This window comes from Poromitra crassiceps (genome assembly GCF_964638095.1).
Source record: "Poromitra crassiceps genome assembly, chromosome: 7".
In the NCBI taxonomy this organism is placed as follows: Eukaryota; Metazoa; Chordata; class Actinopteri; order Beryciformes; family Melamphaidae; genus Poromitra; species Poromitra crassiceps.
Window position 1 is genome coordinate 35637721 of NC_139628.1, and position 18845 is coordinate 35656565.

The following is an 18845-nucleotide window of genomic DNA, read 5'->3' on the forward strand; positions in this document are numbered from 1 at the left end:
ACTGCAGGCAGCAAGTTTACCTGTTGCTTGGCAGCACTTGGTCGTGTAATCTTGAGAGGAATGTTTTTGTTGGCGGAGACAGACACAAATCATCTGTTGTCTCAAATTATTATTATTATTATTTTTTTTTTATGTAAATCATTACTTGATGAATGTTTATACAGTTGTATAAAAGCAATGTCGGTCGATTGGGTCATAGGCACAAGGTCGCAGGCCTAGTGCAATCACAGACGTGCTGATATCCTCTCATGTGATATTGCTTAAAATGTAGCACTTGCAAGGTGTGGTAGGCTACTATGTGTCTGAAAATATAGAATGCATTTTTTTTCTGATTGTATTTTGTGACAGAAGTGTGTCCACACAGAGGTGTATTTTCTGACAGACACGAGGTCACGGCCACAAAAATGCATTTCAATTGTGCTCAGCAACACTTGTTACATCTGCATGTCAAGAAGGACCGAGCAGCAAGTTCAAATCCCAGTCAAGGACAAAGTGACAGTGTTCATAATGTGACACGGCCAAGCAGGCGCGTTTTGTCACTTCTAATTTGTGCGAGGCATTCATCAGCACTTAGAGCGCAATCATAACTTGATGCTAAAAAGTAACAATAAGATACAAGCGCGACACAGATGACAGCTTATTAGCTCGAACATAGAGATCTCTGAATATAACACGGTCATTATTCCCCGCACGACCCATCGGGCCAAGAATACAACCGGATGAACGATGACGGAGATAGCGAGTCTCTGGCCTCCAAAGGCAAGACTATGTAATTGTAATTACAGTTTGCCTATACTGTATGTATGTTTTCCTTTCTGTGATGCCACTGAGAAATAAACAAGGTTAGAATATAATCTGTTGCTCCGAGAGTAATGAGTAATAACAATGCAGGGATGCTCAGTGGTATGTGCTGTTGCCATGGCGACGGAAACACACGGTCACTTCCATTTATGAAATCTCTCTCTCTCTCTCTCTCTCTCTCTCTCTCCGTCTCTCTCCCTCTTTCACGCCGACTTCCCCTCCATTCACTTTGTCTTCTCAGACACACAACCATGACAGTCTGTCAAATAGATCTACCTTCCAACAAGCTGCTTTTAGAACATCAAAGTGCAAAGAAAGTAGCACTCAGAATCGGGCCCGAAAAAACGACTGTTTTCCTCCAGTGAAAACAACGCCACATGCAACCTCGGGATTTCCAAAATGTTCGGGACTGGCTTGACTGAAAGCCTTCCTTTTACTGCCCTCTTTTTTTCCTCTCCCCTTTCATTCTGTGAAGGCCTCCATTCTTCCTCCATTGCGGGCCGGGCCTGAGCCCTGCAGAGAGCTCAGTCGCTCCAAAAGTCACGCAGCTGAGTGTCAAACAGTGAACCCCCCCCCCCCTCTCTCTCTCTCTCCTCCACTGAAAAAAACCAGACTGCATCTGCGTGTCTGAATGACCGTACATGAGTGTTGTGCCTGCTTTTTTTTTTTTTTGACCGAATGTGCATTGTGTGTGTGTGTGTGTGTGTGTGTGTGTGTGTGTGTGTGAGTGTGTGTGAGAGAGAGAGAGAGAGAGAGAGACTTAAAAGAGAGCCACTGGGGAGAGGGGGGAGGTTAAAGGAAGGTCTGCATGGGGCCTTGTGGTTTGCTGGCTAGGGGCCAACTGGGACAACACTTACCGATACCCCCCCCCTTTCCACCAACTGGACCCTGGTGGACCCTGGACCCAGTCCGACTGCACCAGGGTGCCGGACTGGTGCCGGTTCAAAGCTGGTTCAACTGTGAACCTTCTAGGAACCGATTTGCTTTTCCATGGGCTTTTCTAAGACTGACTAGAGAGCCCTGTCATTATGTGTCTGAATACTAAGCTCTCTGAATGCTTTGCAACAAGGGTACCGGGGGCTAATATGGCTGGGGTCGGGTACTGAAACCCAGTACCACTACCGGTACCGGTACCTTTACGACTGATACTTACAGGATCAAATTGCAACGCAGATTTAGATGCCTCATTTGGGTGGCATGGCCGAGCTGCAGAGTGAAATATCCGCTCTCCGGTGCTTTGAAACCGGCACCGTATCGTTTTAGCACCGGTATTGGAAAAATCTGATCCCCATCCCTACAGTAAATGGCTAGCCCATAAATGTTAGCATATGTTCACAAATAACCATGCAAACAAATGTCATCGGTTGGAATATCTTAGTTCTCCTTGGTCCGTGTTTTGACACAGGCTGACTGCGCTGCAGACATCGCCACAGAGCTGCACTAGATATCTATAGGGCACTTTGTTTTGGTTTCAGTCAGGTTTCAGTCAGACAGATGCTCTGCTGCGTGTGTCTCTCCATTCATCCAGTGGCTGTGCTGTGCCGTGCTTGCTTTGTCTGCAGAAGTAACCCTCCCCCCCCCATCCCCGGCCCCTGACGTAAGCGGTTCTGTCGTCTAGCCCAGGAAAAAGCTGGTGCCACTCTGGAAGCCGTTTTCCTGGCTGAGAGCCGGTTCTGAAGGCACTGGCTCTGAACCGGGCCTGGAACTGCTGTGACTCAAGAAGAGAGGCTCCACAGAGACAGATGCCACAAGATACCGAGAGCTGCTCTGCTCCGTCAGCAGTCAGCTCCTCAAACGTCCGGTGACAGAAATAATTAAGGCGTCTGTCACCATCAGAGCTACTTTCTCCCCCGGTCAGCCGTTCTCCCGATTCTCTCTCAACAACATGTCTCTCTCTCTCTCTCTCTCTCGCTACCCCTCTCCTTTCCTCTTCATCTGTCTTTTTTGCATTTCCTAAGGAACTCGTGGCCACTCCGCAGAAATATCGCAGCAAAATGACAGTATTACCTGTTGTATTTTTTCCACACGACTTCCCCTCACACATCGGTTGAGTATCGGAAATGTGCGATTTTTTAATTGTTGACTACAATCAGCTCATCGGCCGAGAAGATTAAATTCACATGATGGCAGTGGCTGATACTCATCATCAGCATAATATTGCATCACTAATCTGTTTCAAAGACATGCAAGTTTGAATAGAAGGAAGTTAAAAAATGTTATTTGTACATTTAAATTTTTAATTAAAAAAGGCATTTTGGTTATGTGAAAGAATGTTACAATACATTCATTGCAAAGTATAATGAAGGGCAGAATACTGTATGTATATATGTATGTATGTATATATATATATATATATATATATATATATATATATATATATATATATATATATATATATATATCGGCCAATTGTGGTGTTTGAAAAATAGGCTATCTGTATAGGCCCAAAATGTCCATATCAGTGCATCCCCACTTCCCAATAGACATATCTACTTGACTGAGTTTCTGTGGCAGCCCGGAAAACACAAAAGATGCGAGAGCGTGCCAAACAGTAAAGCGAGCAAACCTCGCAATGTTCCCAATATAAATGTCTTCCTCTCACTTTGTTTCCCTCTTAACAAAATAATTAGAGTCAAAGAGAGCTGGGGGATGGCTGAGAATAATCAAGTAAATGCTTGACCTCTGCAAGGCGAACCCATCAGATTCCCCTTGATGTCAATTAAAGCAGTAAACAACGAATAACTCCCACATCACGGAATCTATTCAGGTCAGGTTAGAATGAGCGTGGAGAATCAGAGACATGTAGTGAAAACAAATAGAGAGATTCGTCAAGTGCCCATCAACAGATGTGTTGTGCTGCATCTCATTAGGTTTCAAAACGGAAAGCCTAAAGAAAACATTCGTTGTAAAAACCCATACGTGGGCAGCTCAATGCCGTTTCAGCATGCACAAAACACACTGCAGACTGGAGACAACCATATATTTTGAACCTTTTCCAAACTCAAGGGTTTAGATGGCTGCACTCAATACAGACTTTACACTGGCAAATGTCATCTAAGACGTCTAAAACTATATGAATAAAAGCTTAGAGTAACTATTGGCGCTTTAAATGGTAGTCTGCAAAGTGCCGTGCAGGTCAGACAAACAATTATCGATCTATTTTGTTCACCTCAACAGCACAGGAACTATAAAAAATATAATTAACGGGCAGCGACGCAAGAGATGATTCAAACAGTTTCGGGGTCCTCCTTGCTTCTCTTGTCCACTGTTCATCTCAGGAATCGAGTGGGTCTGAACACCAATGCATTTTCCTCTCTCTTTCAGCCACATTTTGGTCAACGGCACATCGGTGTGGAAAAATAGGATGGGACCTACCTTGACCTCCACGTGGGCCATGAGGACGGCGAAATTGGTGAGATGGGTGCAGGAGCACGTGGTGTGGGTCCTGTTGGTGCCGAGCAGGCGGCAGTCCTGCGTCGACCAGTAGCCGCTCATGCTGCGCTTGGAGTAACTCCAGAACGAACAGTTGGGGTTGAAGTTCTCCTTGGATTGCTGCGAGGGGGGCAAACAACACGGCAATTAGCGTGTGCTACGACGACGGAATTAATAGGAGGAAAAACACACGTTCCCTTTCGTCAGCCTGACCCGTGCCAGGTTCAATAGAAGCGAGTGGAGGTAATTCCAGTGTATCTCGCACCTTTAGATCCTCCATAACTGCTTTCCTTTTGTTTTAGAAACGGCTCAAAATACAGCCGTGTGGTTTCTCCTACGCGATCCTTCAACACTCTTAAGTGAATTGCAGGTGGTTTTGACTGTCGCGCGGCATCAAGTGGCACCATGCCTGTTTTTCCCTTGTGTTTTCTGACCTCTCTTTAACTTTCACGGCGTGACAATGGAGCGCCCCCACTGTTTAATGGGTGCCACCGCTGTCTCCGCCAGGCTACAGCCCTAACGACTAAAGGCTCCTCCCCGCTATCTCACTTGCCACTTTGCAAAAGTCATTCAAGTCGCCGGCACACAACAACAGAACAAAAACAAAACAGCTGATAAATAGATGCATCAACACCGTCGCGCCACCGCCCCCCCCCCTTCCCTCTTGAGCCCAATTACTTTCACTTTGTGGCGTCTGACACAAAAGCGAAGTCAAAACTCCTTTTCTCCGTGCCTCACAGGTTCCAAGGTTAGATGTATCTCATGTCTCAGCATAAACACGTTAAGCTGTGAGGAACGAGGCTTTTTCCTGTAGTATCACAGTTCCAGTAGGGTAATTAGTCTAATAAGGTTGATCCTCTGTAAATGTAAATTTGCCGCTGACTGTCTTTACCCTTCACACAGCAGAAGCTGCGGTAACGTGCTCCGCGGCAAAAACGGGAACAGGATGACCGTCTGTGCCATTAATGGCTTTTAATTGGTCCCATTAAGTGGCGAGGCAAGGAAGCGAAACAATAACGAGAGGACAGGCGTCATCCCAGAAGACCACTGATCCAAAACCTCGTGCGTCGAAGGGGACGTTGACTGTGGGAAGCCAGCAAAGTGAGAAGCCACGCTCGCCGCGCAGCTGATTCCGGATAATTTATGTTGATTTTGAAGGGCAAATCTCTATTCTGAAGCACACTCAGTGCATCTGAGATGACAGAGTAAAGCCTTCTATTCAATCAAGGACTGGGCGATATGACTTTGATTATGATTAATGATGGATTATTTATTTGATGTTTGTTTGGTTGTTATGTTTTTGGATGCGGATGTGTGTGGGATGGGCTTTTGCATGTTCGCACCGAGCGAAAAACAAAACAGTTGCAACATGTGTTTTGTCGAAACTGCATTTATTTGGAAGATTACACATGTTTCTTGGCATGGCTTTTATTTTGAAACACGCCCACAGGACATTCATGCCTCTCGCTGTGTCACGTGGCTTGACAGTGGAGTGAGAGGAAACCCGAGAGTTAAGATCCGAACACTACAACGATTTGAGTGAACCCTTAAACGCGGATTAACGTTAGTCGGACAGGCGGGAAGCACGTGATTGAACACGTCTTTTTTCTTTTCCTATTTAAATTTGTATTTGAAACAGGGTGCATACATGTTATGCAGGACATGCCACGTTATACATCATCATACACATCATTTATCATCTTACATTGTACTTGAACAAAAATCAAGCCTTTTCCAAACTTTCAACATTTTGTATAAAGACGTGCAAAACGAAGGATGTCCAGCTGCATCCATGTACGATCCAAAGAAAACTAAAAAACAAAAACAAAAAACAAAACAAGAAAGTTTTGTACTATACATCTAAAAAGGAAGTATGCACAAAACAAACATGGATTAGCGTAGTTGATTATCTTCTTGTTTTACTTCAAGTCAGATCTGAATGGGGATATATATTCCGTCCAGGAATTCCAACATCTGTCAAATTTCTCTTGTTCAAGTTTTAAAGCAATTTCTCTCACATAAATATCATGGATCACATTGAGCCAGTCCTCAACCGTGGGTGTTTCTGTTGTCATCCATCTTCTCGTGAGAGCTTTCTTACTCGCCATTAACAGAACGTCAAACATAGATTTATCTTCAAACCCCTTAATCATGTCTGCTCTCAAACCCAAATACAAAGGTTCAAAACAGAAAGGAATTGCTGCGACTAATATCTTCTCCATATTATCTTGGCCCTATTATCCAGACAGTTCATGAACGAACGCATTGGGGAAAAAATTAGCCAAATTATCGGACATGAGCACGATTAAGTCGGTTAGAGGTTCTAGATGTTGGTTTCAAGACATTTTCGGTTAATTGTCCAGCCCTATTCCATTAACTGTGGAAGTATAATAATAGGTATTCTACTCCATGTAATGAATGGGTCAACTTTGATTACATTCAATAGTGAGCCTACGCAAAATCTACAGTATTTGTGAATATTTATTTATTTGTTCATGTTTATTTGCATTTACAGTTCTTTGGCACACTGAAATGAAAATGTACTGATCTCCTGATGACGCTCCTGTATTATATAGGGAGGGAGCTGCAGTAGAGGGAACACATTTTTTCCAAAGGGCACTGCTTTATTGAACGTGGTGCATCTGAGCGAGGAAAGGGTATGAAAACGTCAGTGGCCCTACATTAGACCAACAGTCAAAATGCTGAATCTACAGTCCAAATTCATTCTACTTAAGCCAGGTGAGTCATGGTAATAACTGCATTGACATTTCCCCACCATTCCATTTTGACAGCATAAGCCATCGCCCGTTTTACTCTCTATTCCGGCACCATGTTTTCCTCATGCTTCCTTCCATGTCCCACTCCCACTGTGGGAGGGACACACACGAGAACAACCGCCATTCTCTCACGGCGGTACGACCACCCCGATAATCGCTGAAGGCACTGTTCATACTGTAAACAAAACAGGCATATATTTATATATATTATATTTATTATTTATATATTTATAATCACTGAAGGCATTGTTCATAGACAAAACAGGCATATATTTATATATATTTATTATTTATATATTTATAATCACTGAAGGCACTGTTCATACTGGAGACGAAACAGGCATATATTTATATATTATATTTATTATTTATATATTTATAAATTATATATTTATAAATTATAAATATATAAGTAATAAATATAATATATAAATATATGCCTGTTTTGTCTATGAACAATGCCTTCAGTGATTATAAATTATAATCACTGAAGGCATTGTTCATAGACAAAACAGGCATATATTTATATATATTTATTATTTATATATTTATAATCACTGAAGGCACTGTTCATACTGTAGACCAAACAGGCATATATTTATATATTAGACTTATTATTTATATATTTATAATCACTGAAGGCACTGTTCATACTGTAGACGAAACAGGCATATATTTATATATTATATTTATTATTTATATATTTATAATCACTGAAGGCACTGTTCATACTGTAGACGAAACAGGCATATATTTATATATTATATTTATTATTTATATATTTATAATCACTGAAGGCACTGTTCATACCGGAGACCAAACAGGCATATATTTATATATTATATTTATTATTTATATATTTATAATCACTGAAGGCACTGTTCATACTGTAGACGAAACAGGCATATATTTATATATTATATTTATTATTTATATATTTATAATCACTGAAGGCACTGTTCATACTGGAGACCAAACAGGCATATATTTATATATTATATTTATTACTTATATATTTATAATCACTGAAGGCACTGTTCATACTGGAGACCAAACAGGCATATTTCGAGGCTAGTCGGGTGTGGAGGATATAATGGAGTGGAGGGGGAGACAATGACTAACCAGCCTCCAGTGAGGCTCAATATAGGACTGATATGTGTTCAGCCATCCAGGTTGGTATGTGTTCAAAACTAATAAAAAACAATCTATGCATCCCCACCATCATCCTGTGAGCCATTTTGTTTTCCACAATTCATTTTTTCCTGCGCCTCTTTTAATTAAACCTCTTTCTATAAACTTCATTTTCTTGCTTCGGGTCTTGGGCTTGCTTGAGGGGCAGAGGAAATTGTAATGGAAGGGCTTTGGAGTGATATCGAGAAAATAGGTGTCTCTGTGTGTGCGTGTGCGTGTGCGTGCGTGTGTGTGTGTGTGTGTGTGTGTGTGTGTGTGTGTGTGTGAGAGAGAGAGAGAGAGAGAGAGGAAGAGAGAGAGATATTAAAATCAAGCTGAAATGAAAAAGAAATTGATTTCTAACTGTTTTAGATCACATCATGGTCATACAGTGCACCTATTTAACGATGTACAGTATGCCACACACAAAAAATCACAAAAATCTATTTTCTTTGGTTTTTCACATCAAAGGTCAGCCATGCCGTTTTGATTCATAAGGGCATCTACAGTGTGCTGACGTCAGATGCTGTATAGTCTCAACACCAGACCCATGAGAGTTCTTGCGCTGATACACTACGTTACTGCATGCTGCAGATCTCTGGGTCTGGGACACTTTCCCTCAGCCGGCTACTTATGGGAGGGAACCGTTCACTTGGCCAGTCTTATGCCAGGGATGGATTCAGTCCTCCCCAATCAGTAACGACTTTGCGATCAGACGACACGGGAGGGGCAGCCCATTTTTCGAACCGCTCTCTCAGCGGTGCTACGACCTGTCACTCATTCAATTTCAACCCGCCTTACAAAACCAGCAGTGGCTGTGTCACAGACTCACTTATGTAGTATGTGGAGCGCAGCGATTCAACGTAATATTTGAGTCTGGGGAGAGACTAGGTGCTGTAGTACTATGACATTTCAAGCCAATTTGATATGATATGACAGCTGTCAATCAATCTTCATGGCTAGGAGAAAATTCCGAGCAAGCAACATGGCTGCGTACATGGGCAGACTTTTCTAGCCCATAAATGTTAATATACTTAGCCAATAAGTATATAACATACAAAATAATATAAACAGCAATGTCTTCATTTCATGTAGAATGCAAAGGACATGTAACTGGCTCGTTAACTCGCATTCCGGGAATATCGTTATTTACTCGTGGCACTCTTCAAGGCGGGCAGCCAGCACTCTCCTCAGGGAGAAGGAGGCTGCGCGCCCGGAGGGAGTCAGCTGTTGGTCCTCTGCTCTGGGGCTGCTGGGTACAGTGAGCCAGCCAGCGAGCACACAGTGCACAGGCCTGTATTTACATGATATTGTGTTTGGACATAGTGTTCTTGAAACGTGACCAGTACTGTATGTTTCAGACTTGTCCGGTAAAATACATCATTTTGCGGTGCGGACTGCTGTCTCGCTCTGCTCTGAGGCACAGTGCACTCGTCTCGCATCGCCCCTCACATTCAGTCAGTTCAGTCCCTCACCCCAGACACGCCCACTTTCCAACAGTCCAATCAAACACCTACACGTGCTATGTCCCACCTCTCTACCCTGTTTCACTGGGGATATGGCATGATAAGGAATCACATCAACTGGAAATGCCATTTCAGCTCAACTTTAAACGCAAACACGCTCTCTCTCAAAACTCACTGCTACTGTATATACAGTATAAGGCGGAGGAGTGTGCCGCACAGAACAGCGCAAGCGCCCGAAGCGCGTGGTGGTAGAAGTGAGTGCAACATTTCGAGTTAAAATAATGAAAGACAAACATCTCAGACAGAAAGTTACCTGTAGATGCCTGATGGTGAAAATGACGGGGTCAGAGAGGTAGACCTTGTTGGAGTCCTTGTTGATGGCAGCGGTGATGACCGGTGAGTTGACGATGACAGAGTAGTTGGTGGCCATGGCCTCGCTGCCCAGCTTCATGCTGGCGTTCTCCGTTGAAAGGTAAATCCCAATGTGCTTGTACAGGACAAATGCTATCCGGATCTCACCTGGAAGACGACACAGGTGCACAACGTTCCATCATCTTTCACAATAACCTGAAGAACATACAATATATCACAATAATGCAGCATCATGATCCATTTGGGATTTTAATTTTTTTTTTTTTATTCTAGCATGTGTTGTTAAAAGACAAGTAATAAATAATGGCAAGAAACAACCTTCATTACAGCACAAAGCAGAATCTGTGTACAAAACCTAGACACAATAAAACTGTCCAAAAAGTGACAACAGTTCCGCAAAAAAAAAAAAAAAAATACATTTCATCCATCCACAAAAAAAACATTTTAATTGAGCTTCTGTGAAAATGTGATTACCACTCTTCTTCTGGCTCTGACAAAGGCAGCCATTTTTCTTGTTACTTATTCCCTTCTCTCTCTCTCTCGTTCACATTCCTTTCCCCTCATGCCGTCTCACTTTTGAGCGCTGAGATGAAAGAAAGACCCTCCCGCTGCGACGGAGATCACTCACTCAGATGAAGAGGGGAAAAAAACGCAAAACAATTGAGGCGCTACGGTAACTACGGTAACGGCACTGTGATGACGAGGAAACTATCAGCCACCCGGCTATAATGATCCGCCTGGGCATGGCTGGACATGGTCTTAGTCACTCGAGCTCAGCTTGAGTCGATTCCGATTTGCATGAGCTGATAATAAAGGCTAAAAATGGGTCCGCGTCGCTCCCGAAGATAGCCGCGCATTGTGGGTAACTGCCTCATTTACAGTTTTAGAGGTATAGTCGTGCATTGTGGGTAACTGCCTCATTCACAGTTTAGAGGTAGACTTGAATGTAACTAATTCCACGGCGCTTCTCTCCCATTCAAAACCATGCTGACAGAACCGTGTGCTTTATACACAGGCCGGCAAAGCATTTGTGCAGCAAATTCAAAGTTATTCACAAGTGTGACTGTAATGAAATCCCCACAAAGGCGCCATGAAATTTCCCCTTAATGCGACGTCCAAAACAGGGACAGAAGAACTTTCCAGCCATTTTGATTAATTACAGTACATCATGTCTGCCAGGAAACTGCTGTACTTACAACAGCGCTCTTACTTTAGCTAGGTCAAACTTCTCTCAGAAACCAGACCAAAGAGTCCCCTTTATTTCAACAATAGCAGAGCAGTCCAAGATGATTCACTCACCGTTTCGTCCGTGCTGTTTCAGCGTGTTAGCAGAGAGGTGGATGGAGTTTCCCTGTCCTCCGGTTTGTGGAAACCTCAGGTCGGGCAGATTACCATCCGTGCTCATCCTGGCTACCTCCAGCTCTGCGTGCATACAAAGCAAACCCAGCAGCATTTTTAGAAGTGTAGCCAAGCTAGTGCTTCCGAAGAAAACGCAGATGTGAACCATAGCAATGTACACTATTTGAGCTTGCATTGTGTTGCGCAATGTCCTCCAACTGTCAAAATGCATTAGGTTTGACAATACAGATGCAGCGATCTTCAATTGGCGCCCGACCATTCGGCTGCCAGCCAAGATCCTTGACAGATGAAGCAAAGATCAAACAGAAACTTAAGTTAACTAGCAATCGATTCCTAGGCTCGACCGCTGCGCGGGCTCGCGGCCTCGTCCGCCCTGCAGCTCGCCCACTGCGAGTCGCAGATGACATCATCACTGATGACATCATCACTGATGACATCACATCATTAGGTAATTAGGGCAATCATCTAATTTAAAAAATCCGGCTCTACCAGGTCACCCGCAAGGGTGCTCTTTACACCCCCTGAAAGTTTTAGCCCGATCGTACGTAAAACGGCATAGCTGTGGCCGGCCGAAATTCTGCTCACACACACACACACACACACACACACACACACACACACACACACACACACACACACACACACACGGACACACACACACACACACGGACACTTCTCATTCTTATTATAGAATTAAACTTAACTTAACATAACTTAAACCAATTCAACCTCTTTATAAACATTATAGCTACCATTAATTTCTGTGACGCAAGTCCCTTAATGGTGTAACAAAGTTTAGTTCTTTGGTATGGCAGCAGTCTTTCAGCTGGGAGTACAAACTAAAGATGGCCGCCACTGTACGTGTAAAACATGCTTTCAACATGCACTAATGTCGTGATAGAGAGAGAGACGCATGGCGGCCATCAAAAGCAATAAAACTGCTACTTGCCATGTAAGAGCTATTTGATTAAAGCTGCTTTCTAGACCTTGCACTTAACCTTTCTATGCATATGTAAACTTCAAATAGATTTCCAGGCCCTTCTCCAATTCAAAAAGCCATTCTTCGGTAAACGTAATTGATTTCATTAATCAGTACAGTCGCCGAGTGCTAAATGAAGTGCATCCTTTTTGGATGCGCGTGGCTTTGAAGTATCGCCTCGCTCTCCACTCTCTGATCTGTGCGCGCCGCGCGGGGCTAACAGTCACGCTACAGTATATATAGAGTTCAGGTGTAAACACACAGGAAGACGTGCCGCGCCCTTTCCTAGTTGCCGCCTCAACTGTAAAAAGCAGATGTTTTCTTTGCCCTGCGAGAAAGGAAGAGGCCTTTCGCTTCGAGGAATCGTTTTATCGAAGAGGGCGGGCGGCTCAAGATGGAGGAGATAGAGACGAACGAGGAGGCAGGATGAGCTTCGCTTCTTCTGCCGCAGCTCAACAGCTGTTGTGTCTGAGGCAGAGCTCCTGATTTATGGTTGAAAGACCGGCGCGTCATGCAGCAGAGGAAAACGAGATGCTGATAGGAGCGCGGCGGCCGGCCGACAGCAAAAGCTCCTTCTATCAAAGTTATGACGCTTTGATACAATTCATTTTCATAAAACAGTCGAGCGCGCCGCAATCTCAAGTATTGGTCGCCCGCGTGAAGTCGAGCTATTCCTAAGTGTCACATTAATCCCCAAAACCACTGAGATGAATCAATTGATTCATCGCCGGGGCAGAAATACAAAAAAAAAAGAAGAAAAATCACACAAATGTTACGTTGCAAATGGACTGACAAGGGGAAACGCTGAAGTTGAAATACGACATTTTTCGTAAGTGTGAGAAATGAGCCTTCGTAAGGCCGATAACGTGTTCAACTCCATGATTTGATGTCAGCTGCCTTTGACGTCAATATCAAGGTTGGTGTCCACAAAAAGCTACAAAAGACGCCACATGTAATAATCCTCCCTGTGCCTCTACGGTCTAATCCAGCCTCTCTCATACAGTGCTTTCACTTTTCAAACAAAAACATGTGTATTATCATTCTCTTATGCTTTTGCAAAGGCATGTTTTTGTGTGTGTGATGCATTCCTATTCAACTCAAGACAATACCCCGGATAGTGCAGGATTCCCAGGATTCCAGGGCTGCCTTTTCAATCAAGGGGGGGTGGGGTCTTTCTCTCCCCCTACCCTGTTTGGTTGTGTACAAGAGCTTAAGACGGGCTTTAGGAAATGTCTTCCACGCCATAGAAGTCGTTCCCAAAGGCGACACCTTCAAAGCCGCTTGAAAGAACGCGCCAAACGGTGGAAATCCGTCCCTAAGATTATCGCGGCGAAAGTGAGGCGAGCTGGCGCGGACAAAGCCCGGCGACGAGCACACGCTGTTGACGTGTAAACACAAACACAGACACAACGGCTTAGGGGGGACATAAATATCCCTTCCGCGAAGAAAATAGATCGTATTATCAGCCGGAGGAGCCTAAAACTGGAGCGAGCTTTATTATGAGGAAGCTTTCGGACTGCAGATTGATTTCACGCAACGGCACGGAAAGCGACTCCCAAAACGCCGATAAAAAAGCAAATATTAATAACAGGTAGAGAGAGGGTGTGAGCTACAGCCTTCCCTGTGAGAGATCATTCATTAACTGCTGGTTTTATAGGTCTCCGCTCCCTCATTTAAGCAGCGTGTGGATGGCATGAGGTACTGCACGAGCCGGCAAAGCCGACCGGCTGAAAAACTAAGCCGAGCAAACAGAGAGATAAGGCCTAGTAAACATGTCAGCGTCTCATGATTAACCAGACTAGCGCTATACACTATAAAAAAAATCTCACGAGCGCTGTGCAGGCATTGTTTCATCCCCCCTCCGAACGGGCTCAGAATCTCCTTAATACCCCGGTGAATTGTGTGCCAGATAGGGGGGGAAAAAAAGTTTTTATTAATTCTCCTTACGCTCGCTATCCAAGTCGGTAGACCTATATTTTAAGGTTGCCATGGCAGCAGGAATTTAAAAAAACTCACCCGTTCAGAGGAGGGGCGGTACATCATAACATTATTTTTTCCTAATTCCCAACTGGCCTCAGACTTAGCCGGAATTTTCACACACACACACACACACACACACACACGCGCGCACGCACGCACACACACACACACACACACACACACACACACACACACACACATACGCGCGCACACACAGACACACACACACACCCAATGACACACACGCACGCACACACACACACACACACGCACGCACACACACACAGACACACATGCACACGCACACACTGACACACAAACAAACACGCACGCACAAAATCCATCTTTACTTTCAGCAGCTGAAAATTGGGCTCAGCAAATGGCTGTAACTGTAGACAGCTGATTCCCTTGAGTCAAGAACAGATGTATTCAGTTATGAAAAGCATTTGTATCATTAAAATGTCTTTCCTTTCATACACTAGAAAGCACGGGGAGAATTGAGACGTACAAAGATTTAGATGCAGGAAACACGGATGCTTCCTCCAAAAGCTGATAGCCCAGGACTAATGCAAGCGCTGAAGATAGAAGTTCCAGTATCTGCGCTCGATCGCTGCTCATACTGATAAGAGTATCGACCCCTGATCTGCAAGACCGGCGCGTTATTCAGGATAACAATTGACATGAGCATAAACACAATCATTTGAGAGATAATGATGTCAATTTATAGACGACGCCCAACAGAAGGGTGGCCCATAAGCGAGCCTCTACGACACTTAACCCCCGGCGAGGCGGAGAACATTTATCCAGTGACCTTCACTCTTGTTCAGGAGGCCTCAAGAGCTCTGCTGTCAATATGAGAGCACTCTGGATCGATAGCTATATGGTGAACTCTGTAACCCCAGACGACGGACAACGCCGGAGAGGGATGAGACACTTAAGACGCTTGACACAAACGCCACTGGGACGCATTATGAAGACCACGCTGGAAAACAGCTGAGTCGTCCAGCCACGCACATATCCGTTGCAAAGCAGCTTGAGGAGAAATGAATTTCACTTTGCCAAAGTTACTTTGCTCATACAGGAAAAGACAATCACATTAGCGCAACGTTTTTTTGTCATTGTGTTCTGATTGTTTCTTTGACAAAGAAAATAAAAGAAACACATTGAAACCAATAGGTTTTCTCAGAAGGGTTTATGCCAACATAACATTTTTGTTTACACACTTTTTCCTTTCGGATTTTTCTCCAATTCTCTCCCCCCGATTGTACTTGGACAATTTCCATTGCTCTCCCCAGCCGTTGCTCCACCCACTCTGCCCATCTGGGGAGAGCCGTAGACTAGCACACATGCTTCCTCCGATACATGTGCAGTCGCCGGCCGCTTCTTTTCACCTGACAGCGAGGGGTTTCACCAGAAGGTACCTAGCGCGTGGGATTGCCCCCAGTTCCCCTCACCCCCGAACAGTCGCAGGGCCGACCAGAGGAGGCGCTAGTGCCACGACCAGGGCTCATACCCCACCGGCTTCCCACCCGCAGACACGGCCAATTGTGTCTGTAAGAACGTCTGACCAAGCCGGAAGGTACCTGTTCCGGGAACTGAACCCGGGTCACCACGGTGGTAGGCGAGTGCTTTTACCCTCTCCAGATGCCTGTTTACAGATATTCAAGCAGCACTTGCACTGGGAAATACTCAGCAGAAATGTCTTCAGTATACTCACGGATATTTTCGGTGTTCTCCTGCACGATGTCGGTCTTGAGCAGGTTGTCGGCCAGGACGAAGGCGCCCTGCTCCACCGTGTCCAGCAGCATGGTGGCTGCCCGCAGCTGCTCGGCGGTGCTCAGCTCCTTCCACGCCGACTGGGCCGTGGGCTGCAGCAGATTGTTGACCGTCTCCACCATGGCCTGGAGAAGCCAAATGATCCGGTTAAGTCAAAAGAAGCTGAGCTCACGGTGGTTTGGTTAAGTGGTATGAGTGAGGGAAGATCAAAGAGTTCACAAATGGTTCAGAAATGAAGGGGGAGGGGGGGGGGGGGTAATCGCAAGGAAGAAGCATGAAGTGTTACTCTCTTTTTAGTTCTTTATTTGAATTGAGAGTTCCCTCTGTGATCTTTCTGCAGAGCAATTTTCATAACTCCTTTTAAAATTCCTTAAATATGCTTCAGGCAATACAGTAGATTGTCATTCAAACAGCAGCAACAAATTAATTAGCAGTAGCCTATTATGTTTTTAGGTTGCTGTTGCTGCTATTTATTTGAATCTAGAGGGAAAATGCCAAAGCTTACAAGACTAGAGGCCCATGGTTAACGTACATGACTTGAGGCTAGAGTCCTTAATTGTGGCGATAAATGTTCTTCCTCGCAGACAATCCCAATGCACAAAAGCACTACCGTACAATAAATACCGCAACATTGTCAAATCCAGTTCAGAAGCCAATCGTCGTACAAGGTTTTCGCTGCTGGCAACTCACTGCAACCATTCAGATGAACGCCGTCCTTCCTGCATACTAATAGTAGCTAACCACTAGCTAAACTGCTTGAATCTAACCGCAACAATGGTGTAGCTGGTAAGCTCGGGAGAACGTTCTCAAGACACGATGAAAAATTGAGAGCCATTAAAGATTTAAAAATGCCAATGGCAAGATTTATGAATGGAATACTAATTGGTCAAGCAAAGCCATTCATTCCCTGTAGCAGCGCTCCGACAGAGCAAAATGAGACGGAATGCCATGGAAAAGGAAGCAATTTCAAAGCCATTAGGTGGTCGGACACGTGATCTCGAGGAGTTTCATTGCACAGCGAATAGTGGCAACATTCCCATGTTTTACAGAGCAAAGGAGTCTACCAGGGATCAGTGTCGGTAAACAAACCGGCTTCATACTGACTACAGCAGACGACTAAAACCAACTGCCGTTGGTTTTAAACAGCAGTTCACGGTGAAACCATGCTCTCTTTGTACTGTAACTACTCCTTCATACTTTAAGATAGACACTCCATTTGAACGAGCGATCACCTTTAGGACTCCATCACCTTAATTCAGCTTTAAATTATCTTTTGTACTGTTTGAGAAAACGCAGTTTATGTTTTGTGCTTTTTTTCAGCCTTTATAATGGGACCCTCACCCTATGGAGCCAGCCTTGAGTGTGTCTCACTCTAGCAGGCTGTACTAAATGCAGGTCATTTTAAAAACTGCGACAGTTCACACAACTTTAACACTACATAGATCATCTGATCGTCTTGAGCTTCTTCTGCTCTCACTCAGAATGTCAAAACATAAGCGATGTGATGCATAGTTTTTGAGATATTAACGTTTGCTTGACAGAACTTTTCCGCTTTATTTCTTAAGTTAACTGCTGCAGTGGCACTGATTCGTCCTATGAAGATACTAATTCATATTTTCAGAAATCACAACCCACCGGCACTGATACTATATCCCACTTCTTCAAAAGCCAATTTACACAGCCCTTGTTGCTGTGGCTCAGGAGGTAGAGCAGATTGTCCACTAATCAGAAGGTTGGTGGTTCGATGCCCGGCTCCTCCAGTCTGCATGTCGAAGTGTCCTCGGGCAAGACACTGAACCCAAAAATTGCTCCCGATGGCTGTGCCAGCACCCTGCATGGCAGCTTGCCGCCTTCGGGGTGTGAATGGGTGAATGTAGTCACATTATAAAAACGCTTTGGATAAAAGTGCTATAATATAAATGCAGTCCATTTACCATTGACTTTGTCACACCGTCAGAATGGAAGCCACTCTCCATCACAAGTGCATGTCAGAGAAGAAGAAGGGGTGGCGAGGGGGGATCAAGACATTACAGTAGGCTAGAGAGAGCTCCACTAATGTGGTGCGAGAGAGCTACACTTCAGTGTGAACCCCGCGGTTACATTCCTGTTTTTGATCAATGGGGTATGAAGAGTTGGAGAATGACTCCAAACCCGCAGGGGGGGAGAAAAACCAAAGGGGATACTAGAGGAGAGATCATCAGTCCTGGCTGCTTGTATCAAATGCATTTTTGAACAATCCCTGAAAACAAAAACAAAAAAATTATTAATTATTACAGATTTTACATTCACTAAACTGACGCGTAATGGCCGTCCACTTTATCATGATAAGTTACAGTGTACAAAATGTATGCTTTGAAACAATCTGATAGTGACAAGACGTATAGCACGAGAGCAAATGAGTGATTGTATTCAACTCATGGCGCTAGGCGGAGATGAAGAGAATTTCAAACAGCAACCAGCTGGCTTTTCCTCATACAAAACATCCCCTGCACATATTTAAGCCAGCCACGCCCCCACAGAGACACCAACCTATGCAAGCGCGCACACACACACACACACACCTCTGCCCCCGCTGATGCGCGTGAACAAACACACGGGCAGTTACACACACTGTCTTCTACACAGACAATAACAATCCGGGGCACAGCAAAATATCCACGCATACATGTGGGAGTGCCCACACACACACAGACGCACGCACGCACACACGCACCCCCATATGCACCCCCCCCC

The 18845-nt window shown here is 44.5% G+C and overlaps 1 protein-coding gene across 1 annotated transcript in view; it reads right to left on the reverse strand.

Annotated features, from left to right (window-relative positions):
- Nucleotides 1-18845, reverse strand: part of LOC310780144 (adhesion G protein-coupled receptor L3) — a 212853-nt gene that overhangs the window by 59553 nt on the left and 134455 nt on the right. The window contains exons 10-13 of the mRNA XM_083640702.1: nt 16054-16237; nt 11318-11440; nt 9960-10165; nt 4177-4353 (exon numbers count right to left, since the gene is read on the reverse strand). Of these exons, the coding sequence (XP_083496828.1) occupies nt 4177-4353; nt 9960-10165; nt 11318-11440; nt 16054-16237 (690 nt within the window). The remainder of the gene's footprint in view (nt 1-4176; nt 4354-9959; nt 10166-11317; nt 11441-16053; nt 16238-18845) is intronic.